The sequence below is a fragment of the Aythya marila genome, assembly GCF_965140915.1.
Source record: "Aythya marila genome assembly, chromosome: 7".
In the NCBI taxonomy this organism is placed as follows: Eukaryota; Metazoa; Chordata; class Aves; order Anseriformes; family Anatidae; genus Aythya; species Aythya marila.
In genome coordinates, this window is record NC_139048.1 from 17,350,577 (window position 1) to 17,372,736 (window position 22,160).

The 22,160-nt window shown below is 42.7% G+C and overlaps 1 protein-coding gene across 1 annotated transcript; it reads right to left on the reverse strand.

Annotated features, from left to right (window-relative positions):
- Positions 1-790: 790 nt before the first annotated feature.
- RPP30 (ribonuclease P/MRP subunit p30) lies at positions 791-20,381 on the reverse strand (the record flags this gene model as incomplete). Its single annotated transcript, XM_082765282.1, has 11 exons — positions 791-1,896; positions 4,076-4,155; positions 5,292-5,329; positions 5,756-5,785; positions 9,273-9,389; positions 11,545-11,634; positions 16,846-16,917; positions 17,451-17,525; positions 18,212-18,268; positions 18,572-18,627; positions 20,300-20,381. 11 exons carry the CDS (start codon positions 20,379-20,381, stop codon positions 1,790-1,792), a joined length of 804 nt encoding a protein of 267 aa, XP_082621408.1. The 3' UTR covers positions 791-1,789.
- Positions 20,382-22,160: the final 1,779 nt, after the last annotated feature.

The window sequence follows — 22,160 nt, forward strand, 5'->3', positions numbered from 1 at the left end:
CCAGTTACTGAGAGCTCAGAGATAATCCACTGCAAGATTTCTGCAGTATTTTACATGCTACAGCTTGCACTTCTCAGCTAGTTGTCAGATACAAATAGAGAATTGAAATATTCAGAGTAAAGCTGGCTCAAGAGTATCTTAAGTACAGTATCTTACTTTTTTTTTATATATATTGATTTAATCAAAAGAAAAACGTTGGAAGAGATCTGAAAAGGCTCCATGGATTACAAATCTGTTGTGACTGTGTACTGGGTCTGGCTGGAATGTTAACTTTCCCAGCAGCAGCCCATACAGTGCCGTACTCTGTACTTGTAGCTAGAACAGCAGTGGCACAGCATTGGGCCTTTCTCTAACCCTCCTAGTGGGTGGGCAAAAAGTGAGGAGAGAAACATCACTAGGGCAGCTGACCTAAACCAATCAAAGGGATATTCCATACCATGTGGTGTCACACTCAGCAATAAAAGGTGGAAACAGGAAGAAGAGGGGAGGGGTGGGCTCTCGTTGAGAAGACGTCGGTCCTCCTCTCGAACACTGGCTGCGTGCGTTGTGGCCTTGCTTCAAGGACGTGGTCAATCATCGCTCATTTGTGGGAAGTAGAGAGTAATTTCTTTCCTCTGCACTTCCATATAGCTTTCATTTATTTTGTTTGTTTGTTTTCCTCCCTTTTCCCCTTTTCCCTTTTACTTCCCCTTAGTTAAATTGTTTAGTTCATGGTAGTCTTTATTTAATTATTATAATTATTTCCCTTTAATTAAATTATCCTTATCTCAACCCGTGAGTTGTTCTTTGCTTTACTTCTCCCCCTCCTCATCTAAAGTAGGGGGAGTGAGAGAGCGGTTGTGGGGTTTAGTTGCCCAGCACGGTAAAACCACCACAGACTGCTTTTTTGGCAGCCAGATTAGGTTTACTGAAGCAGTAACAGGAAGGGATACAGAAAGGCAGGAGGCAGCAAAATGAACACTCTTTGAGGCAACACTGCCAGACCAGGACATGAAAAAAGGGACATGATGCAGTAACATTTATGTGATGTGGAGACCACTCAGGCCTAGGTGAGACAGCTGAAACACTGCAACTACAGCATACCATGCTGAGCACACGTTCGATGTCACCTTGGGCTCTTCCTTCCATCTGCAGCAACTGTCTCATGTTACTGTTGGGTTTCATGTGCTTTGGGACAGGGATGGCCTGTAGAAGGTGTGTCCAACAGGTCAAATCACTCAGTACTATTGTAATACAAATTTAAAGTATCTCCTACCAAGTGAGAGATGCTGGAACTTTCTTTATAGTCATTGGTCACAAAACAAAAAGGAAAGCAGATCATTTTTTACCGCACAATTATTCTCCCAGGCCACAGAAGTTAAACTGACTTTTAGTTGCACAGCTTAGTACAGAGACATGTTTCAAAACCTGAAAACTGTAGGAGCTAGACTTTAAAGGCAGGCGTTCTTCAAAATATTTTTTATTAAAAAAGAGCACAGTTACACAATAGAAAGTTTCTCCGTGCTTGAAATGTTCTGTCAAGTTTCTACTGACTCCAAGAAACCTAGAACAGGTTGGAGAGATGCCCTCCTGACCTTGGCCAGAAGCCCAACAAGAGGATGACCTTCCAGATGTGGTGAACTACTCATGGCAATCCCATTCCCACAGCCTTCCGCACTTTACACCAGAAGAATAGCTCTCTGGGCTACATAAATTACCAAGTGAGGAACTGAGCTGGCTGGAGCATGGGGGAAGATTTAGTACTGGGTAAAGACGGGATGGAGGTTCCTGTTGTCAATTGGCTCAGTTCTCAAGCTTGAGTTTTAGCCTTTTTGCAGGCTGGCACAGTTTCTTCCTCCTCAACCTTGCGGAGCTTCTTCACTGTGTACACCACCCCACAGGCACTCTTCCGGGTTTCTGGAATATACAAGCAGAAGCTGTAGCAGCTCATGTAAAATCACTCTACTGCATTTAACACATACTCACTTCAGGTGTCTGTGCCCAAAAGTGCAATTCAACATGTTTAACAGCCAGCCAGTCGGCACACACAGCAGGTAAGCAACCTGCATGGGCAGGACCTGGGGATACACTAGGAAATCTGAGGGTGGGTGCAGAATTACAGCAAGCCTAAAGGAAAACTGAGGTCTGCAGGAGCTGAGGGGGTACACATGCAGAACCACAGCAAGCCAGGCTTCATCAGTTCCATAGCCACAGAAGAATGCATTCCTGAACGCAAGTCAAGAAGTATTTCTGTATTTCTGAGCAAAACATACCGTTCTTAAAAATAGAATAAATAAACATATTCTCATACCCCAGGATTCTTAAACAGACTATGCTGGCACAGCTACATGGGCAGAGGCTTCTGTATACACACCAATAAGTGGCTTCATGGTATTCAGTAATATTTTATTTACAGAACCCTCAGCATTACCATAAAACGCTACTATGTCATACTTTCAAACTCCTCATATATTTGCTAAACAACCTAGTGAGTCTAGTCCAATTTCAAAACTTCTAGTGGGAGGCTTCCCTGCAAAAATTGAAGATTTGAAGTAGATGAAACTACTTACAGATACTCTTGTTAGCACAGAGGCTCTGCAAGAACTTTGCCAAAAATATGCTGAATTATTCTGGTCTAGTATTCTTTAGGGGACAGCAAAGTGACTTTTTTTTTTTTTAAAAAAAAAAAAAAAAAAAAAAAAAAAAACAACTTCAAAGAAAGATGAAGGTTTTGAGAAATCCCACGTACACTTGACAAAAATTCTAACACACTGTCACTAACTATGTAGATGAGTAGCAGGCTGGACAATCCTGCTCACAGAAACACACTCTTGAGGGAATAAAAGCTATCTGCTGGGAATTACAGCACATTCAAGCTCTGCTTCTACCGAAACAAGATGCAAGCCAAATTCTACTGTGTGCTTCCAATTTAGAGCAACTCATGTTACTAAGATGCCTGAACCTACCTATCCAACAGATCCTGGCAGAGGCAGATATTAATAGCTACACAGTCACAAAGTTAAACTGCTATCAGAATAAACAACAGGCATTGGAATGGGTTGCCCAGGAAGGTGGGGGAGTCACTGTCCCTGAGGGTGTTTAAGCACCACGTCCAACCTTTTCCTTATGGACATGGTTTAAGGGGTGATGTTGGTGGTAGGAGAATGGTTGGACCAGATGATATGAAGGTCTTTTCCAACCTTAATGATTCTATGAAAAAGATCAAGAAACATTAAGAAGCGATGAATAACTACGTGAAAGGGAAGGTAGAGAAGGAGGAATGAAGGTCACATTGCAAAGCAAGGGACTAAATTGACTGGAACACAAACTGAGACATTTCTTTGCTGCACTGACACTGAGATACATAATATAACTAGAAACTTTTTGATTCCTGCAGGGTGCCAAAAGTTAAATTTCTACTTTCTTAGTATTAAAATTATCAAGTATAAAAGAAGAAAGCTACCGTGAACTTCTTCTGGTGAGAGCATATGGAAGTTTTGTTTCATCAAAACACTTCAAGCCATGGTACACTATATGAAACATTTCCTTCTAAGCAGGAAACACTCAAGACTTCAGATTTGGCCTCAGGTTTGAAGTGGTCCACAACGAAAAGTGAGTCAGAAACAGACCACATAGTGAAACACTGTGAAAGGGACACCGCACTAATTGCTTCTCTAGTCATGCTGCAAGAAGGTAAATACAGGAAAATTTGGATGCATGTGTTTCAAAGCAGTCACATAGCTTCTGCTGCTATCATGGAGATCAGCATTCAACCCCTTCTGAAAAAAGTGGCATTTTCACAACACAGCACAGCAGGCAGATCTGTGTTTTGACTAAACATCTTATGAGTCTTAATGTGGTTAAGAGAGTACTCCAGTACAGACAGCACTCCCATTTCAGCCACTCATTTGCTAGTGTGACAAGGGTAAGACAAAACACCCTTGCTGCACAAGTTCCTTTTCATGCATTGAACAAGGGAAGTAAAACCCCAAGCTGACTTGTTCTGTACAGTCTCAGACTCTGGAAAACATGCACTGACAGGAGCTTAGCTTAACAAATCCAGTATTAAGCAAGCTTGCACGTGCTTTTTGCTTACCTCCATGAAGTATGGTGGCTCTGCAGTTGGTAGACACAGCTGCCTTGGCTTCGCTTTCTGACAGGCCAAACAGCAAACCTCTGCCACCTTTGTTCAGGATCAAAATGCACAGAGAGGAACAAAAAGAACATGGAAGCCTGGCTGTATGGCAGATTTGAATACTCTACCAATAACTGGGAATTAGCAACTCTGCAACTCAAAGTGACATCTTGCATACGGTTACCCAGAGGCAGAGACCTGAGGCACCCAATTCTCTTGCCTGCAGTTCCCCAGGAGCCCTCCTGGAAGGTTCCTGTCAATGTTGCTTTTTCCTGGACAAGCAGCTGTCATTTTGGAATAAAACGTCTGTCAACATAGGAACGTGTTTATATGTTTAAACAAGTAAAAAGCAACCGCCTTGAAAAAAATCAGCTTTGTGGGAAAGGGGATTGTCTGATTCAAAGCATTATGTTGAAAAATTCCCAGCCACCTTGAATAAGGATGGCACCAAATTAGGTATGTTAATTTGGGTTGAGCCACGCTGCTCTTTACAAGGGGGAAGGAAACGTTATGTGTAAAATCCTTCCAGCCCGAACACCCTCCCACACGGTTCTCACGATTCAGAGCGCAGGCCTCCCCTTTGAGGGACAGTCCAGATACATGCCTGGGGGCAGGGAGGAATAAGAATGCATCCGAATTCCTAAAAGAAAGGGAATAAAGATACTCTCCATTAAGAACACAATCCCTTATTTAAGGGTATGTGTGAAACTAAGGGCTGAAATATTCAGAACAAAAGTAACCAGTTCTCAGACAGGAACTTTTGCTTTCTCGACATAAACAAGATTTTATAGCTTCCTCTGTCAAAGATTTGGCACCTTAGATCAGTAGTAGTAATTACTGGTTCGGTCTACATCCATTGATTTTTATTCCCAAAACTATGATTATGTTTTTAATTAATTTCTCCAATTACACCCAACACAAATATCAAGGCATAACAACACAAAACGTACCTATAGCTGTACTCAGACATTACTGTTTACAGCGACTATTCACACCACTCCGTGACCAAGATCTGTTGCTCCTTCCACACCCACTCAGAGCCCTGATTCATTGAATTAGTCACCAACAAGCATCACTGTGTAAAGTTCAAGGAGTGTAAAGGATGGAAAATTTCAAAACCAATTTGAACTTTCACATGTTAATATTAATGGCTGTCTTAGACTTGGAAAAAGGATACAGATTTGCCACATCGTAAGGACCTCGTAGTTCCAGAGGCTAGAACAAAACAAAGAAGGTTGGATATGTGCATGCTCTCTCACACAGGCTGGCAGAGCGCGAGTATGCAGGACAGGGCTATCTGGGGAAGCAGTCAAGTCAGGAAGGTGAGAATAAATGCTACATAACTGCAAGCTGCTGAAGATGCACTATAAAAATCAAGGAAAGACTATTATTTTGGAAAACAGAGTTCCTATCTGGGAAAAAAACTGTTACGGAAAATACCATAGCAGCAAAAACAAAGTAAAAACAAACAAACAAACAAACAAGCATGATTTATTAGTTAAACATATTGATTAAAAACATAAAAGACGGCAATCATATATATATTAAACATATAAAAATGTAATTTTAAATAACTACTGTGTTTTCAGCTGCAGATAAACCATCAAATTGTTTCGACTTCAACAAAAAGCTAGGACTTACCCTTTCAGCTGCACTAGATATAACGATGTTCTGAAAAACAAAAGAGAACAAACGCGTATCTGTCAGACAGTATCAAGAAATGGAAAATCTGCAAGCAAAGACTTCAGGAGCACTAGCTAAGTTTAGGCTGACAGCCCAATTAATTGTCAAAGTGTCTGATGCCCCCAGATGAAGTGAACTCTAGCCAGGTATGGATATTATTTTGCGGAAATGAATAAACCCTAACAATCTCCCCAACCCCTACTAGGCCACAGGGAGAAGCTCTCCCTTGTAGTTATAAACCTCCCACGCAGAGGTCTGAGCTGAATAAGCTGAATAACCTTTTAGAGGGATAGGCTAAGCAGTATAAAACTTAGTGATGGTGTTGAGCAAGCACATGTGAACCTGTACCTCTTATAGAGGACTGTAAGGGTAAAGAAGAAATGGACAGTTGAACACACTATGTTATGAAGTGCCCCCTTTATTTATAGTATCTCAAAGAGACAGGGAGCCATGTGTCTTCACCGCCCCTTGAAAGCAGTTGGGCACAAGACATCTGATGAGCATTACATTGAGAAAGACATGCATGGCCACACAAATGACACAACTCAACCTGAGATACAACACAAATGGACTTTGAAGAGAATTGCAGGATACCCCAGAAGCAGCTTACCGATTGTGGCTTTAGCCAGTTCGATGCTCCCACACTTCCAGCCTACTCTCTGTGCTGCAATACAACCTAACCCATTCACGTTGGCCTTAAGTTCACACAGGCGGAAGAAACCAGTCTGCAGCCAGGCAATGGCAGCCCGTTCATACCATACGCTGACTTTCCTCAACACTTGCACCCCCATGAAAATCACCAAGCAAAAAGATGCCCTTCCCCCTTCTCTCCCTAAAGTCTTCTACAGAACAGGTATGTGATGCTCGGGGGCTGGCAGATACACAGCTCAGCTGCCAGCTCTCTTCTAATGCTAAACCTCCATGGATACTCACCCTGGGGAAGACTGTTTTGCACAGGTGGAAACTCTGCAGCAGCAAAAAAATTCCTTGCACCTTTTCTTATATCAAATAAAAAGCTTTGGGAATTCCTGCTTGAGTGGGTGGGAATGAGAATTGGTACTGAGGCAGCAAAAGATTTCCCTCTTTGACGTCAGCACCACCAACACATTGCACCACCTTCGGTTCAAAGGTGGGGCTTTTGATCCCTTCCCCGCACTGCTCTGCTTGTCCTGCTGCCTCCCCAGCAAAAAGAGCAGTGGAAGGAAATGCTCTGTGCACAGCTGGAACTCAAACCATAGAAGAGCTGTTTGCATGGAAATGGTTGCACTGCTCACACTGTGCCCAAGGTTTCCTCGTGTGCCAAAGAGGAAAGGATGGGACAGACAACTCTGCCTGAGCATACAGAAAGTCAGAAGCAGAAGTAATACATACATCAAAGTGACTTCACAGCACTCAGCCTAGGACATTTTTTTCTGCATAGTTCACCTTTAAAATGACTGTACTACAGATCCCAAGGGTGCTTTTGAGCTTCAGTGGTGCTGACTGCAAGAGTTCACTGAGAAAATTTAAGTCTGCTGCTCTGAGCTGTAACAACCAATTCCCATCTTCCAGACTCTGTAGAGCTTGCAGAGCAGCTGTGCCATCCTAAGCCCACCCCTACAGGACTGTGGCTCACTGCTGCATATTGCAGACATTCTATGGCCAATTCAAAGGCAGCATTTAGTGGATGGGTAAGAAGGGAGAAGGAGACAGGAACAGACAAGAAAAGCACTGGTAGCGAATGAAAGAGAAGCAGGCAAAGGCAAATCCACGGGAAGAGCTACAGGGAAGAACTCAGAGGTGAGACATTACCTCGTCACGTAAAGGAGACAGCAGCTATTCTGCACACTGCTCTGGGTGCAGCATCCACACTCAGTTACCAAAATGTGGGAGGTAAAGGAGTGCTGTGCATCCTTCCCTCATTCCCTGCATTTTAACATGTTCTAGATATTCTGCTGAAGGCCAACTTCCTGACCAGTGAGTCTCTGGAAATTCCTCTGTCCTAATGCAACAGAAGAAAACCAAAAGGTTCCAAAAGTTGCTACAAGCTCAGCAACTGTAGGTTACAGCCTGTGACAGTGATGTGACAGACACCAACACAAGCAGCCTATGGAGCAGCCTTACCACATCTCAGTAGAAAACGGCCTTTATATAACTGACAAACTGCCAACAAGGGCTAATAACCACCTCTGCTGGCCTGCACTGTACTGAGCCCAGAGGCAAAAAATGAAGACGAACTAGCAGTCCATTCCTAGCTCTTCCAGTGGCTAACAACAAATTGTTGTGTCCATCTCTAGCCAGTTTACCTTCCAGGTACAAGTGATGTACGAGATTGACAGCTGCAGAAGAAAAAGGTCACAGGTACCCAGTCCAGCTGCCTCACTTGCTCTGTCTGTGATGCTAACTCAGCTGGTGCTATATAAATCAGCAGCCACGTGAGAAACATCTTCAACTGCACAGAGGAAAGAGAAGCACTGGCAAAAAGGAATCCTACAGGAAAGGTTTTTTTGTGCGTATGAACCTTACATCCAAATGAGTATTCTGTGTGATTAACTCCCAGAGTTGGGCTTCTCAGGGAAGGCCATGTGAGTACTTGCTATGTTCTGTAGCACTGAGGGAATTCATGTGTTTGACCTACCCCACTATCCTGCAAAAATAGGCCACCAAGGGGAACCACAGTAATGATGAATCTGCTGTTAATTGGCCTTCCAAGCTCTACACCCCCTTTCAGACTAGATCTGCAAGGCTTCTTTGGACTAGCTAAGAACAGCAGAGGCCTTTTCCAGTAATGGTGGTGGGTGCTACAATCTCTTTTGACTTGAATATGTATCATGATATACTTCTCTGTTAAAAGCATATAGCCTGAGAGGTGCCACACTGCAGGCAGCTTAGTCTGGTGGCCTGGGAGGAGGTAAGGTATGAAAGCAGTGGAGTACAGGCATCTCAGCTGCAAGGATTACTTCTTCCCTTGGTTTCAGTAGCAGGGAAGAATGCAGTTGATCTGACTGCAGCAAAGCCCTGGCTTACAGCCAGCAAGCTGTTGGTTCTGTTTTGTACACAGGGGATTTCCTAACAGTTTAACAAAACAAGATTTCTCCCTTCTTAGTTTTTTCCCCATATTCAACTTACACTCTCAAAAAGAGCTTTTTGTCAGTCAGAAATTTAAATTGGGAATTTTAAAAAGATGCATGGATTTCAGCTCTAGTGCAAACCTTAGATCTACTTTTTTCCTTTTGTTCTGGGTATTGCATACCATGCTAACAGATAGGTTGTTCTGAAAAAAGAACACAGCAGTCTGACAAGTTAAGAAGAAAGCGTGCAGTGGTGCATGGCTGGAAGTATCTGGAGCCAGAATAGTTGTGTCCTTGTATTAACAGGCAAAGATTCAGAGCTTCAGAAACCCCAGCATCACACTAATTTCAAATGGCTCTAGTCTGTACAACTCCAGAAGAATTTGAACTGAATTAATTAGCTTGCTTTCACTTTGAGAGCTTACCTTTCCTTTGCAGATCTGCATCAGGCTGATCGCATTTGAAATTGTGTATCTTCTCATTGTGGAGTCTTTGATGGCAGGCGTGTAAAGAAGTTCAAAGTAAATGCCTCGATCTATTGCCTTCACATGAAAGACAGTGATCAAAAATCAAAAGGAGAGAAGGAAAACAATCTAACAACCACTGTCTATTATTGATGCAGCTTATTCTCAGTTTTAACTGTGTTATGAAAAAATGAAGGAGGAATTGTTCCAGCAGGAACACAACATTGAATGAAATGTGGAAGGGGGGGGAGGTGGGGAAGTTTCACTGTACACCAGGTACATATCACAGAATCACAGAATTTTCTAGGTTGGAAGAGACCTCAAGGTCATCGAGTCCAACCTCTGACCTAACTACATGTACTTGAATTTTGGGAAGACAGAAAAATGAGGTTTAATAAACAAATACCATTTACTTATTAACTGTAGTTGGCTTTCCACTGTCGCAGAGAGAAGGAGGCAGGTAACCCCTGCTGATTATAAACGAGTCTGGAAACTTTCAGGACCATCCTGCTCCAGCCTCACTGCCTGTATTAAGGAAGAGCTCCGCTTCCCAGAGTAACCACATCTTGCAAACTAGGAATTTGTCCTTGCATAAAAGCAGCAATGAGGTTCCATCTCTCCTGTCTCACAGGATACTGTGGTATTTGTGACAATTTTAAAAAACAATGGGCAGCAGGAGTTTCCAAACAGCGATACTTTGTGCATTTTCAGTTGCTTTAAAATCCTTTGCTGTCTGTCAAATTACCTCACCAAAACCCTTGTATTGCTGTTTTCACAAGCACAGAGAAAGCTTAAGCAACTTCTTGGAGGATACACAGTGAGTTAGTGATAAAGACACCATTCAAAGCTAGTTCACTGGCCTATAATACCTTCGCCTGAAATGTTGCTCTGTGTTTTACATTCATATTATTAGAAAATGCTGCAATGCTAATACTGTAAGAGAGTCCAGCAATTGAAAACAGATGGAATTAATCCAGGCATAACCTCTGCACGCAAGCAGAGGAGAAGCTATGTACACAAATGTTTTATTAGCCCAACATCTGGAGACAAGAAGAAAAGCCTGAATTTATCAAAATCAAAAGAGGTGATGGCAATTCACCAATTTCAAGGTAAACAGACTTTTAACCTCATCCCCACCACTCCAGCTGCCTGCCAGTCTGGCATCACAACAACCAAAACTGACTGCCCCAGGATTCACAAAACCAGTCTGACAGACAGACTGCCTTCAAGTCAGGAGTGTCAATGCTGAGAATTAGCCTGTAAGGAAAATATCAGCATATATGGGGCTTCAAGAGCCTCCCAGATCCTCATCTGGGTCAGCTCCTAGAATTTTAGGTGGTATTTGCAAACATCTCACATAACATTTTTTTGTTCCAAGTGGAATATTGAAATTCCCAGCCTGTGGTGAATTCCAAACTGCTACTTTTGTTCTGTTTCAGACAGTTTCAACTAGTTTATTGTTTATTTTTATTCTAGGTCAAAACTTCTCTAGAAGACAGAAGTAGGATTTCTGGCCAATTACAGCTTTAAATTTTAAACCACTAAGGACTACACCAGCCAAGAATGCCCATGTGGAACAAACCTCGACTCACAGGAAAAAAACTAATTCACCTAACTGCACGTTCAGATTAAGTTTTCTGGCAAGCCACTTACGGTAGGCAAAACTGCATTAACAAAATATTTGATATATGCTGACAGTTAACTTGTGTCCCACAGCAGGTATTTAGCAATCCCACATTTGGTTTATTTGCCAAGACTTTCCTCTAAATATGGATTCAATAGAGTCATCCTCCAAATAACTGAGGCAATATCCTTCTCCCAAATTAACACTGCCATTCACGTTCTCCTCTCATTTAAATCACAGGCTGTTTATCTACGCTGATGCAGCTGTATCATTTCTGGTTTGGGAGGTAGGTTGGTCAGCAACTACACCACATGTCACTGGTTAGCATAGCAGTAGCTTTAAGGTTGTTTCCATTCCTTGGAAACAGCATTTCTGCCTCCATAAGTGGAGGACAAAAAGGAGGAAGTGAAAAAACACATTCTTGTGTATTAAATACTGCAGTGAAAGCCTTGAAGTGAAGGACATCTAAAACAATACTAAAGATTATGTGAGAAAATAAAAAGAACCACTTGGATGGGAATGGTGGGAGGGAAACTACAGAGAATTCAACTCAGGCTGACATTAAATACAGAACTTAATAACAAGAAAACACTTTAGATGTAAATTTACCATATTCACAGGGGGCCTTCGGAAGTAGAACGGCAGCTTTTCTGTTACATTTATGCACACAAGATCCACGTCTAGAGTTGTGCAAGCAATCTATAGCAAAGAAATAGGAACAGATTATTAGATATGTCGAAAAACAAGTAATCAACATTAGGTGCACTGATAGTCTCCTTAATTTCTTAATGCAACAAATGTCTCTCCATAGGGAGCTTAGTTTTAAAATGAAGAAGTGCTGTGCCTTGTAGATTCGACAATAAAGCAGGACTACTGGTATAAAGCTTGAGCATTTCAGGCCCCAAACCCAAGCCTTCTCTCACTTACAGAACTGCTTTTCCAATAAAATAACAACCACACAAAGGCAAGACTTCCTGCTTTGTTCTTATCCGACACAGGACATGCAAAAGCAGTGCTGGCTTTTGGCAAAAGAACTCATAGCTAATGAAGGACAATCCCTGCTTACAAAGGGATCAGCCTAGGAACAGCCCTTTGCCCCTCGCCCCTCATTCTCTAACTGTAGTGTAGCAGTTAGATATATTTTACTATTTGTTATTAACAGATATTTATTATTGCTGGCTGAATATGAGCCAGCAGTGTGCTCACATGGCCAAGAAGACCTACAGCACCCTGGCTTGTATCAGAAATATTATGGACAGCAGGACTGAGGAAGTGATTGTCCCCCTGAACATGGTTCTGGCAAGGCCACACCTTGAGTACTGTGCTCAGCTCTGGGCCCCTCACTACAAGAAGGACATCAAGGTGCTATAGCGTATCCAGAGAAGGGCAACGAAGCTGGTGAAAGAGCTACAGAACAATGAGGACCAGCTAAGGGAACTGGGGTTATTTAGCCTAGAGAAAAGGAGGCACAGGGGATGTTGTAGCAAGGTGGGGATCAGTCTCTTCTCCCAAGCAACAAGTGATAGGACAAGAAGAAATACCCTCAAGTTGCATCAAGGGAGGTTTAGGTTGGATATTAGGAATAATTTCTTCACTGAAAGGGTTGTGAAGTACTGGAACAGGCTGCCCAGGGGAGTAGTTGAGTCCCCATCCCTAGAGGTATTTAGAAGACCTGTAGATGTGGTGCTTTGAGGCATGGTTTAGTTGTAGACTTAGCAGTGCTAGGTTAATGGTTGGACTTGATCTTAGAGGTCTTTTCCAATCTAAATGCTTCTATGATTCTAACGGCAACAACCAAGAAAAGACTAAAACAGAAGCAGTTTTAGACAGTGATGGGTGCTGCCACATAACCAGTACTGGATCCAATCCATGGTGCCTCACCTCCCAGGCTGGGCAGGAAAGATACAACCCCTTCTGAAAACCCAGTCTCTGGAAAAGGCTCAGGATGGCAGCTGAGGTCATGGTTTAAAAGCTTAGCTCTGAAATCACACTGCAATTTATACTCCGTATTAATAGTGGGAAAGAATGAAGAAAGCGTGGAGGAAGTCCACACTGACACACAGGGAAAATTAAGTGGACGTAAAAGGGACGTAAAAGGGAGCCCTCCATTTACATAAAATCTCTTGCATGCAAGACTTGTTGGAATTATATATGCCTACCCTGTAAAGGTTATTACACAGAACCAGATTAATGCCTGTAAGTGATGTTGTAACAAAGAAGATCAAGTGTGCTGAAGATGTTCAAAAGGAATTTTCTACGTGTAGGGGAACACTTTGTGTTCAGAAACTTGCCAGCAACTGCTCCAAATACACCTGGGCCAGGTGCCAGCCATTCATCCCTCTTTGCAGCAGCATGAAAGCAATGGGGCTGCAGGGTGGCTGCACTCTGCTCTAATGCAGGGCTGGCTACAGCTCTGCAACCTCACCTTTTACCAGTTTGTTCACATGAAATTTGGACAGAGATGAGAGCAGAGGCCCAGCTTTAGGAATGTTTCTTAGCTGTTGATAGCACTCCTTTCCAGATAAGAGACCTGCACCATACATCCAGACAATTCAAGGATCATGCCAACCACACGGTTTTTGATGTTAAACTGTCTGTACTAGGCCATTCAAGCTAACCTTTATCCGCATGCCCTACCTTTACCAACTCTGTTACGCATGACAATGGTTAAATCTACTACAAACGCTAGTCTAAAATACAAGTTTAGCCTTTCTGTAGCCAAATTTAATCATTTTCTTATGTGGGGTACAAACTACCATCTAGACAGAGGTGATTTACAGGAACTCACGTCCTAGAGAAGAGGCCACAGGAAATTCAGAAAAGAGAGAAAGACAAAAAATGAAGGAAAGCAAGAATACACACCAGAAGCAGGCAAGTCACCCCATGCAATGAGAAAACAAGCTTTCCTAATCAGCTCCAGAAACACTGGAAAACTCTCTTCCATTTTGCAAATTAAGCACAGTGGGAAAGGGAGTGACCCAAGTGCCAGGATAACTACAGGATTCCAGTGACAAGAACACATCAGAAAACACCACCGAGGAAAAACAAAATTAAGAGTCATACTTCCCCATAAAGAGGAATACCCGAAAGCATGGAAAGTTGGCAAAAAGATTTCTCCAAACACTCCAATGTTCAGCCCAGCTTTGGCTTCTGGACAAGTCACACACAGAGGCAGGTTAAGGTTAGCCAGTCCGCTAAAAGGATCTGAAGTGCACAAACTTCATGCAGAAAATACCATGTAGCAATTGCACAGCCCAGTGCCTTTCTGGCCACGCTGCAGGCAAGAGCCCCATCTGCTGGGAAACTGCTGACAGCCAAAAATAAATTCGTCAGTGCTCAGTCTGAAGACAGCCAGGTTTGCTTTAGCAAACATTTTTACAAATCAACTTTGAAACCTGGGTTTGCGGTACATCCTCAGACTTAAATAAGCACGATTTTTTAGATACTGGTTATTTGCTAATTGCCTGCAAATAGCAGGCAGAACTAACGTGAATAAAACAGAAACATTAGAACAAAACATTTTTGAAAAGCAACAGGCCCGACCTTAACGCTGGCACAGAGTGGGCATTCCAGTTTCAGCCCCAAACAATCCTCTTTGAGAGCCTTAAAGAAGCACATTCTACAATTATCTTGGCAAACAGAGCTTCCTCACACCCCTGAGGATACAAATTACTCGTAGAATTTGAGCACATCTTTCAGTACACATCACTGCCCCTCTCAGTCACTGGAAAGCTTCCTTTGCTTGTGACGAGAGGGCACAGACTATTTTTAGGCCACGCTAAAATTAAAGCACATCTCTAATGGTCACGTATGTCTCACAAATACATGAACAATCCTGCTCTGTGGAGAAGAATCTAAGTGCCAAATTGTTGGTGAGAAAGCTGATGCTCTTGAGGTAACGCAAAGTTATCAACAGCCAGTTAAAAAATATAACTTATGGAGCAAGACCCACCCTATAAGGCTTTATCCTTAACGGTGAAAGATCCGAGCCGTAAGAGCCGGATATATTGAGCCATATATATTGAGACTCCATGTTCCAGATGCTCCCGGCTGATACCTCTACAAAATTGACAGAGCTCTCCACTCACACTTACAAACCTTGAAGCTTTAAACAAAAGACAAACATACAAATCTGTTCTGAATTTGAACATGTAAGGATGAAGGTCTTTACCTTATGCAGTCTGAAAGAAACATGCTTGGGTTTCTTCCCCAGCTCAAGAGCACTACCATCATGACAGAAATTAAGATGGGCTCGTGGACAATCCTGCTTCCTTCCTATCAAGCTCCACCATTTCAGCATTAATGATACAACATAGGAGCTTGCAATAGGCCAGCTGTGTCACAATTTCATTTTCATTTTTCTGTAATAAAAAGATTTTGACAAAAAGCTGACCTGTTTTCAGATGCTCAATCAAATCACTCACACCTGCTGTTCCACTTTTTTAGATTTTTTTTTAATTAAAGATATGAGAAAGACTGAGATAACTAACACCTATCACCCCACAAGCTGAGCTGATTATCAGTCTGCTTTGGACAGCGTTTTAAAACTAGTAATTGTTCTGACGGGAGAAGTCTATTCAGGATGGGAAAAATAAAATGATATGACGTTTGGTGCCATTATTAAGAGCTGAAGAATTACTGCACCTAATGGTATTTAGGTACCAGCTTGCCACAGTGAGCATCTCCTGTAGTAGTACACCAGAATTGGACCAAATCAATTCATAGTCAAACACACTTGCAACACCTTGCTTTTCTAAGATCACAGAAGTGATAGAGTGATGTTTTTCTTGTGCAAAATATTTGCATTTCTAGTAATGTAAACCAATGTGAAAAAATAGCAGTCTTGGGCTAAGGTCACAAACAAGTCCTAACAAAGGTTTTGAAAATGACTCACATGATTTATTTTTTCTCACCGGCACACTCTGAGCACTTCCACAACTACAAACCCCAGAATCTGTTTAGTAACACTGATATAGCAACACCTTTGAAAACTCCCAAATGTTGTGGAGGCTGTTTTCAGTATGAAATTTTCTCTGAACTGCCAGGAGAAAACCTGGGTGAGAAAATGACAGTCTGCCCTTTGTGTATTTCCCCAAGGCTGTTCTACTTCTGCACAGCTTCAGTGCACTTTTTGGCAGGCAAAGTAACAAACATATCATGAAGTCAAAGAAGTGAAGCTTCTCTCACTCAGCTTGAACATTCAAAACAAAACCAAAAATCCCAGTTTGGCAATGAAGCAAGGGTTGGGATGCTTAATCAGCCATACTTACTTTGGGAAATTTTATTTTATCTGTTCTTGAGATGCTATGACACCAGAACTAGCTGTGTTTTAAATCAAAAGAAGAGCAAGAAATAATGAGACGAAGTAAGAAAAAGAAAAGTTAAAGAAAAAAAAAGATAAACTACTCATTTGGAAAAACCTCCAAGAGAAGACCAAAGACTAAAAGAAAGAAGGTAACTCTCAGAATACCACTTCAGTTCTCCTTTTCAGTTCTCCTTTCAAATTCTCCCACATTCCCTGGCATTTCAGAAATCAGAAACAATTAGTGCTAACAGAAGACAGCAAATGCTTTGGGGGGAATCTGTCAAGGGTCTGGAAAGTTAAACAGTTCAAGAAATAATTTTACTAAATGCTGACAATATTCAAATAAATAAATAAATAAGTGATGTTTTCTCTCCTCACTCTCAGTGTAAGACAGAAAAAGGAAACCATGGAGCAAAGGCATTGAAATCCACTGGCCAGGCAGTCATGTCAAGACCCGTTACCCTCCTGCAACTTCTCCCAACCTTTCAGTCTGTCCACTGATCTGGGAGCCTACATTGTTTAAGTAGCCCCACGCATGCATTCAAACCAGTCCAAGGTGCCATAAGTTGTTGTAGGACTGGCATTAACAATCAGAATGTACTTACATGGAACAGTTTCTCAGTTTTTGGAAATACTGCTATGATGTCATATAACCTTATATTTGAAGATGTTGATCTCTGCAAAGGGAGGAAACAATTACTGCTTTGACTTCTGGCAGACAACAAAGCACAATGATTATGACCAAAGTAACAACGACAAAAAGCCTTTTCCGTTTTCAAGTGCTAAACCAAAGCCAATAATCATCTAATCATACAGTAGATCTCTTGCTGTGAGCAATTATCTCAAGTTATTTTGGGGCTTGTCCCATCCACCTAGCTAGGCATTTACACACAGCTTTTCCTTCAATAATGCAGTGCTACAGACAAACACGGGGCTTGCTCACAGTATTCTACTGTACATACAGAAATTGAAATGCCAAAGAAAAGAACCAAGAACGGAACTGCTATCCCATATTGACAAATGACCAACAGAACCATATGCAGTTTTTTAAGTCTGCATTCCTTCACGAATGCTTTATTTTCTAAAGATATAATCTGAGAAATCAGTACTGAAATCCATAAAGCTTTCCCCTGCACAATTTCCAAAGTTTCATTCTTTCATTGAGAGAATGAAATAAAAATGGGAAAAATGATATACTGAATATACTTACCAAGAGATTACAGTGGGAAGGATCAGAAACAACAAGTGTCAGACGGGTTAAGACTTTAAGTTGTTTAGATGTCCCCTATGAAGGAAAAATAATTCAAGACTTAAAAAGCTCCAAAGCAAAAATTTGTGGTGCTTTTCACCCTGTCCACTATAAAAAGAAAATGGTGCCTTGCTCAATTTTTTGCCTATGCTAATTTTCTAAAAGTCTGTAGTTAAAATTCCCTAGTTTTGTTGTTTTACATTGAAATGCTGGATATTATATCTGGCCTTCTTAAAAATTGACACAGTGTGTTTCTCTGAGGAAGGGATCAACAGAAAAAATGAATATCATGCAGAAAACAGAGCATGTTTTATTACCACTGCTATGGTACCCCATGCAGGCCACAACTGCAAGCAGAAGCATTTCCTGAATTAATGTACATCAGTGATTCAAAATACAGACTTGGTTCATTTTATCCGAATCTTGTTGCATCAAAACTAGAAATTTCCAAAACTCAGGCCTAAATTTCAAGAGTATTCACTGTGAATATTCTACTAGAATATGATTCAAAATTCACACATTTTTAAAATCATTTCTAAAATAAAGAATAGACCCTCCTCTAATGTGAGCGTTATTCTTCCAATGTTGGGAGTTTTAAGAATCAAGCAACAGACAAATTTCTCATTTTTAGTTAACAAGTAATACACAGAATTTCACAGATAAACACAAGAAAAAAATTATAACTCAGTAATAATTCATAGATAGAATGTAACTAAACATACTTGTACAATAGGTAAAGATGGAAACAACTCTGACGGAGATACTGGCTTGGCAATTTCCTCAAGAGAGAACAAAATAAAGTTATTCACAATATAATGGGTTGTTCAGAATGTAAACAAAAGTTGTGTTCCAATTCTAAAAATAAGTTTACCATGCTAACAAAACTATTTAATAGTGACAGTTCATGGATCATATTAAAAATTAAATCCAGGGCAACAATACTGAATTATAAAATGGAATTTCTGTTACAAATGAAAACATGTATTTACATCTAAATAAGCATTTTAAAGACAAAGGTATTTAGGGGCATTTAGATTTAACAACAGAAAACACTAAGAATGAATTAACCCAACAGAAATTACCTGTTTCTTTTCTTTAAAATCGATGACATGATTAAGAGCAACTGCAGAATATCCCACTAAAAAACAAAAACATTGTAAGACTGTTTTGTCCAGTAAACTAATGGAAACAAAGCCAAACAGAAACCTGTCAAAAGCTCATTACTTAAATATCTCAAAATTAATAATTATGTACATATTTACCTTTCACGTTGATTTTTTTCCCCTGAAGATTAACTCACCAAAGAAGTGTCTTAAAGTACAAGAATTTATTTTAACACACCCCAGTTGTGACTACACTCACTCGACGGCAGAGCTTTATGAACACAAATGATTGCTTGAGCATGGTTTGTTGGCATGGCCAGCACTGGAGCACATACAGGAGATGAACAGTTAAGTGTTACACTAGGCTTGCAAGTGAATTGGAGAGGCTAAGTATCATTAGGAAAACACATTCTAGACAAAGCTACTGCAAGGTCAGTAAGAAACTGGTTGAAAATTAACAGCAGATATTCATGACTCCTTGTCAAGCTGGGGTTCCCAGACATTTTGCCCTATCTTGGTCCTATTAATGACTTTCTTTAGGTAAAATGGTTAATAACATTCAGGGTACATGTTAAAACTGTAGACAACACAAAGGTATGAAAGTTACAGTTATATTAGAAGGCAAAGTTAGAATTCAAAACAATGTTGACAAACTGATGAAAAGTTCTCATTCAGCAGCGATTAGAGAATGATTGTACATTTGACAAAGCCAAATCGCTGCTTAACACCTAGTGTCTTAAGAAATTATAGGTGGAAAATAAGCCCCCACGTCAGAAAAAAAAATAAAAATAAACTTGGATCAACAGGCATAGATACAGACTGCAGGACACAACACCATCTTTCCACGGTGCTCAGCACTGAGAAGACCTCAGTCTTGGTCACTTCACTTGCAGAAAACTGCAGGTCAAGCAGAGTATGGGGAGGAGCAATGAGAATGAATGGAATGTGAAAATACAGGCCTGTAAGGAAACTGATTGCAGGTTTAGGCCAAAAAAATGGGAAAACTAAGGACAGGGATTCCTGCTGTGCTTACAAAAACCTTGCTGCTACTTATGTTCTGCTGCTCTCCTGGCCAGGACCAGCCCCCCTTAGGGCAGACACACAGGCTGTGCACCAGGAGCCCAAGCCGTGCTGGGGCACTGATGCCTCAGCCAGATTTTCTCCTGCTCCATCGCAGGGCTGACCTAGGAACTGCCAAACGTGAGGCAGGGGAAGCATGGCTGTAGACACAGGCTGGCAAGAGAAATATTGCACTTTTCAACAGCAGCAGACTGGAAGACACACTGTGAGCAAAAACATGCTCACGTTTGAACACATACAAGACTAACATAAAGGGCAAGGCTACCTTTAAGGGGCCATGGCCATCAAGACAAGAAAAAACTATAAAAACCATACTGAGCAAGACCAATAACTCAGGAACAAGCTGCCTACAGAGCCTGTGGAGCAACTGGAGGCCCTAAAATCCCTGCAGGACAGAGATGCATCAGGCACAGCAGACACTGCCCGGCCTCCCAAGGGCAAGGAAAGCCCTGCTCACGGTGCCTTCGGCTCCCCTCCAGCCCAGCTCTGCCAGGATTCACACTTCTGCTGCTAACACCAACCCAGCGCAGCCGGGAGAGGCCGGCATCCTCCACCCACCGCCGCCTGCCCCAGCCCCTCCGTCCCGGCCAGGCGCACGGCCGGCCGCTGCCCCGCTCTCGGACTCACGGCGAGCCGCAGCCTCCAGCAAGCTCTGCAGCCCCTTCTTGTCCGGGCCCTGCGGCACGTTCAGGTCGGCGAACCCGGCCATGCTGCGCGTAGCACCGCCCCGCCCGGCCCGGGGCACCCTGGGGCTTGTAGTCCCGCCCTCATGGCCGGGCGGGGAGCGCTGGAGGAGACCCCGTGGCGGATGGGGCAGACTCCTACCCCACAGACGGGGCTGTGGAGGGGACGGGGCATGGCGCTGTGGCCCCCCTCAGCGTGCCAATGGCTGGGAGCAGGGGCAGCCGAGCTCGCTCGGGCCCAGCGCCCTCAGGGGCCGGCGTCGTGCCCACCAGGTGGAGCCGCGGTCCTGCTCGACTGAAGCGCCACCGACCGTAATTCATAGGGCCTCCGCAGAGCACTGCTAATTTGTATAAGGAAAAGAGTCCTTTCTAGTTATTTAAAGGTCTTTTTTTTCCCATGTTAGTTAAAAAGTTGTGAAGTAAAGACCCAGGCTGCCATGCAAGAGATATTCCCCAAAATGCCAAAGTGCTGAGGAATTACAATAGACCACAGAACATAAACACATTGACTACATAGCGCTGTTGCAAAACCACAAATCTCATTTTAATGTTGATAACCAGCAGAGTGTATATGAAATACGGGTGGTAACTACCACTTTTTTGGTTTGTTTGTGTGGGGGACTTACAGCAGCTGCTGAAGACAGCAAGTCTGCAATTTGTTCCCACTTCTGAGGTTGTATTGCAGGGCCTTGCAAATCCTTTACTTCCTCTTCTTACTGGGCTAGTTCATGAAGAAAAATCTGTGGAGTATATAGAACTCTGTACCCTTAGCCAGGCAAAACTGCTCCTCACTGGGGCCAAGGTAGCAGTGCTGCCTGCTCCTAGGTATGTTGCTGCTTACAGGACCATTCCTTGGTGCAGCTTGGGCCCATTATGCTCTGAGACTTGTGGCTTGTTTGTGCCAAAGAGGTAATCATAGAATCATTAAGGTTGGAAAAGACCCCCAGGATCATCTGGTCCAACCATCACCCTACCACCAATGTCACCCACTAAACCATGTCCCCAAGCACCACGTCCAACCTTTCCTTGAACACCCCCAGGGACACAGTAATGCCACCACTTCCCTGGGCAACCCGTTCCAATGCCTGACTACTCTTTCTGAGAAGAAATATCTCCTCATTTCCAACCTGAACCTCCCCTGGCACAACTTGAGGCCTTTCTCTCTAGTCTTATCACCTGTGAGAAGAGATTGACCCCCAGCTTCCTTTCAGATAGTTGTAGAGGGCAATAAGGTCTCCCGAGCCTCCTTGTTTCCAGACTAAACAACCCCAGTTCCCTCAGCCACTCCTCACAGGACTTGTGTTCCATGCCCTTCGCTAGCTTCATAGCCCTTCTCTGGACATGTTCCAGGGCCTCGATGTCCTTCTTGTAGTGAGGGGCCCAAATCTGAAAACAGTACTGGAGGCGTGGCCTCACCAGAGCAGAGTACAGTGGGACGATCACCTCCCTGGCCCTGCCGGCTACACTATTCCTGATACAAGCCAGGATGCTGTTGGCCTTCTTGGACAGCTGGGCACACTGCTGGCTCATGTTCAGGCGAGCATCAACCAGCACCCCCAGAGCCATTTCCTCTGCATAGCCTTTCAGCAACTCTGCCCCAAGCCTGTAGTGGTGCATGGGGTTATTGTGGCCAAAGTGTGAGACCCAGCAGTTAGCCATATTGATCATCATCCCATTGGCCTCTGCCCATCAATCCAACCTGGCCAGGCCCCTCTGCAGGGCCTTCCTATCCTCCAGCAGATCAACACTTCTCCCCAACTTGCTGTCGTCTGCAAACTTACTGAGGTCGCTCTCAATTCCCTCAT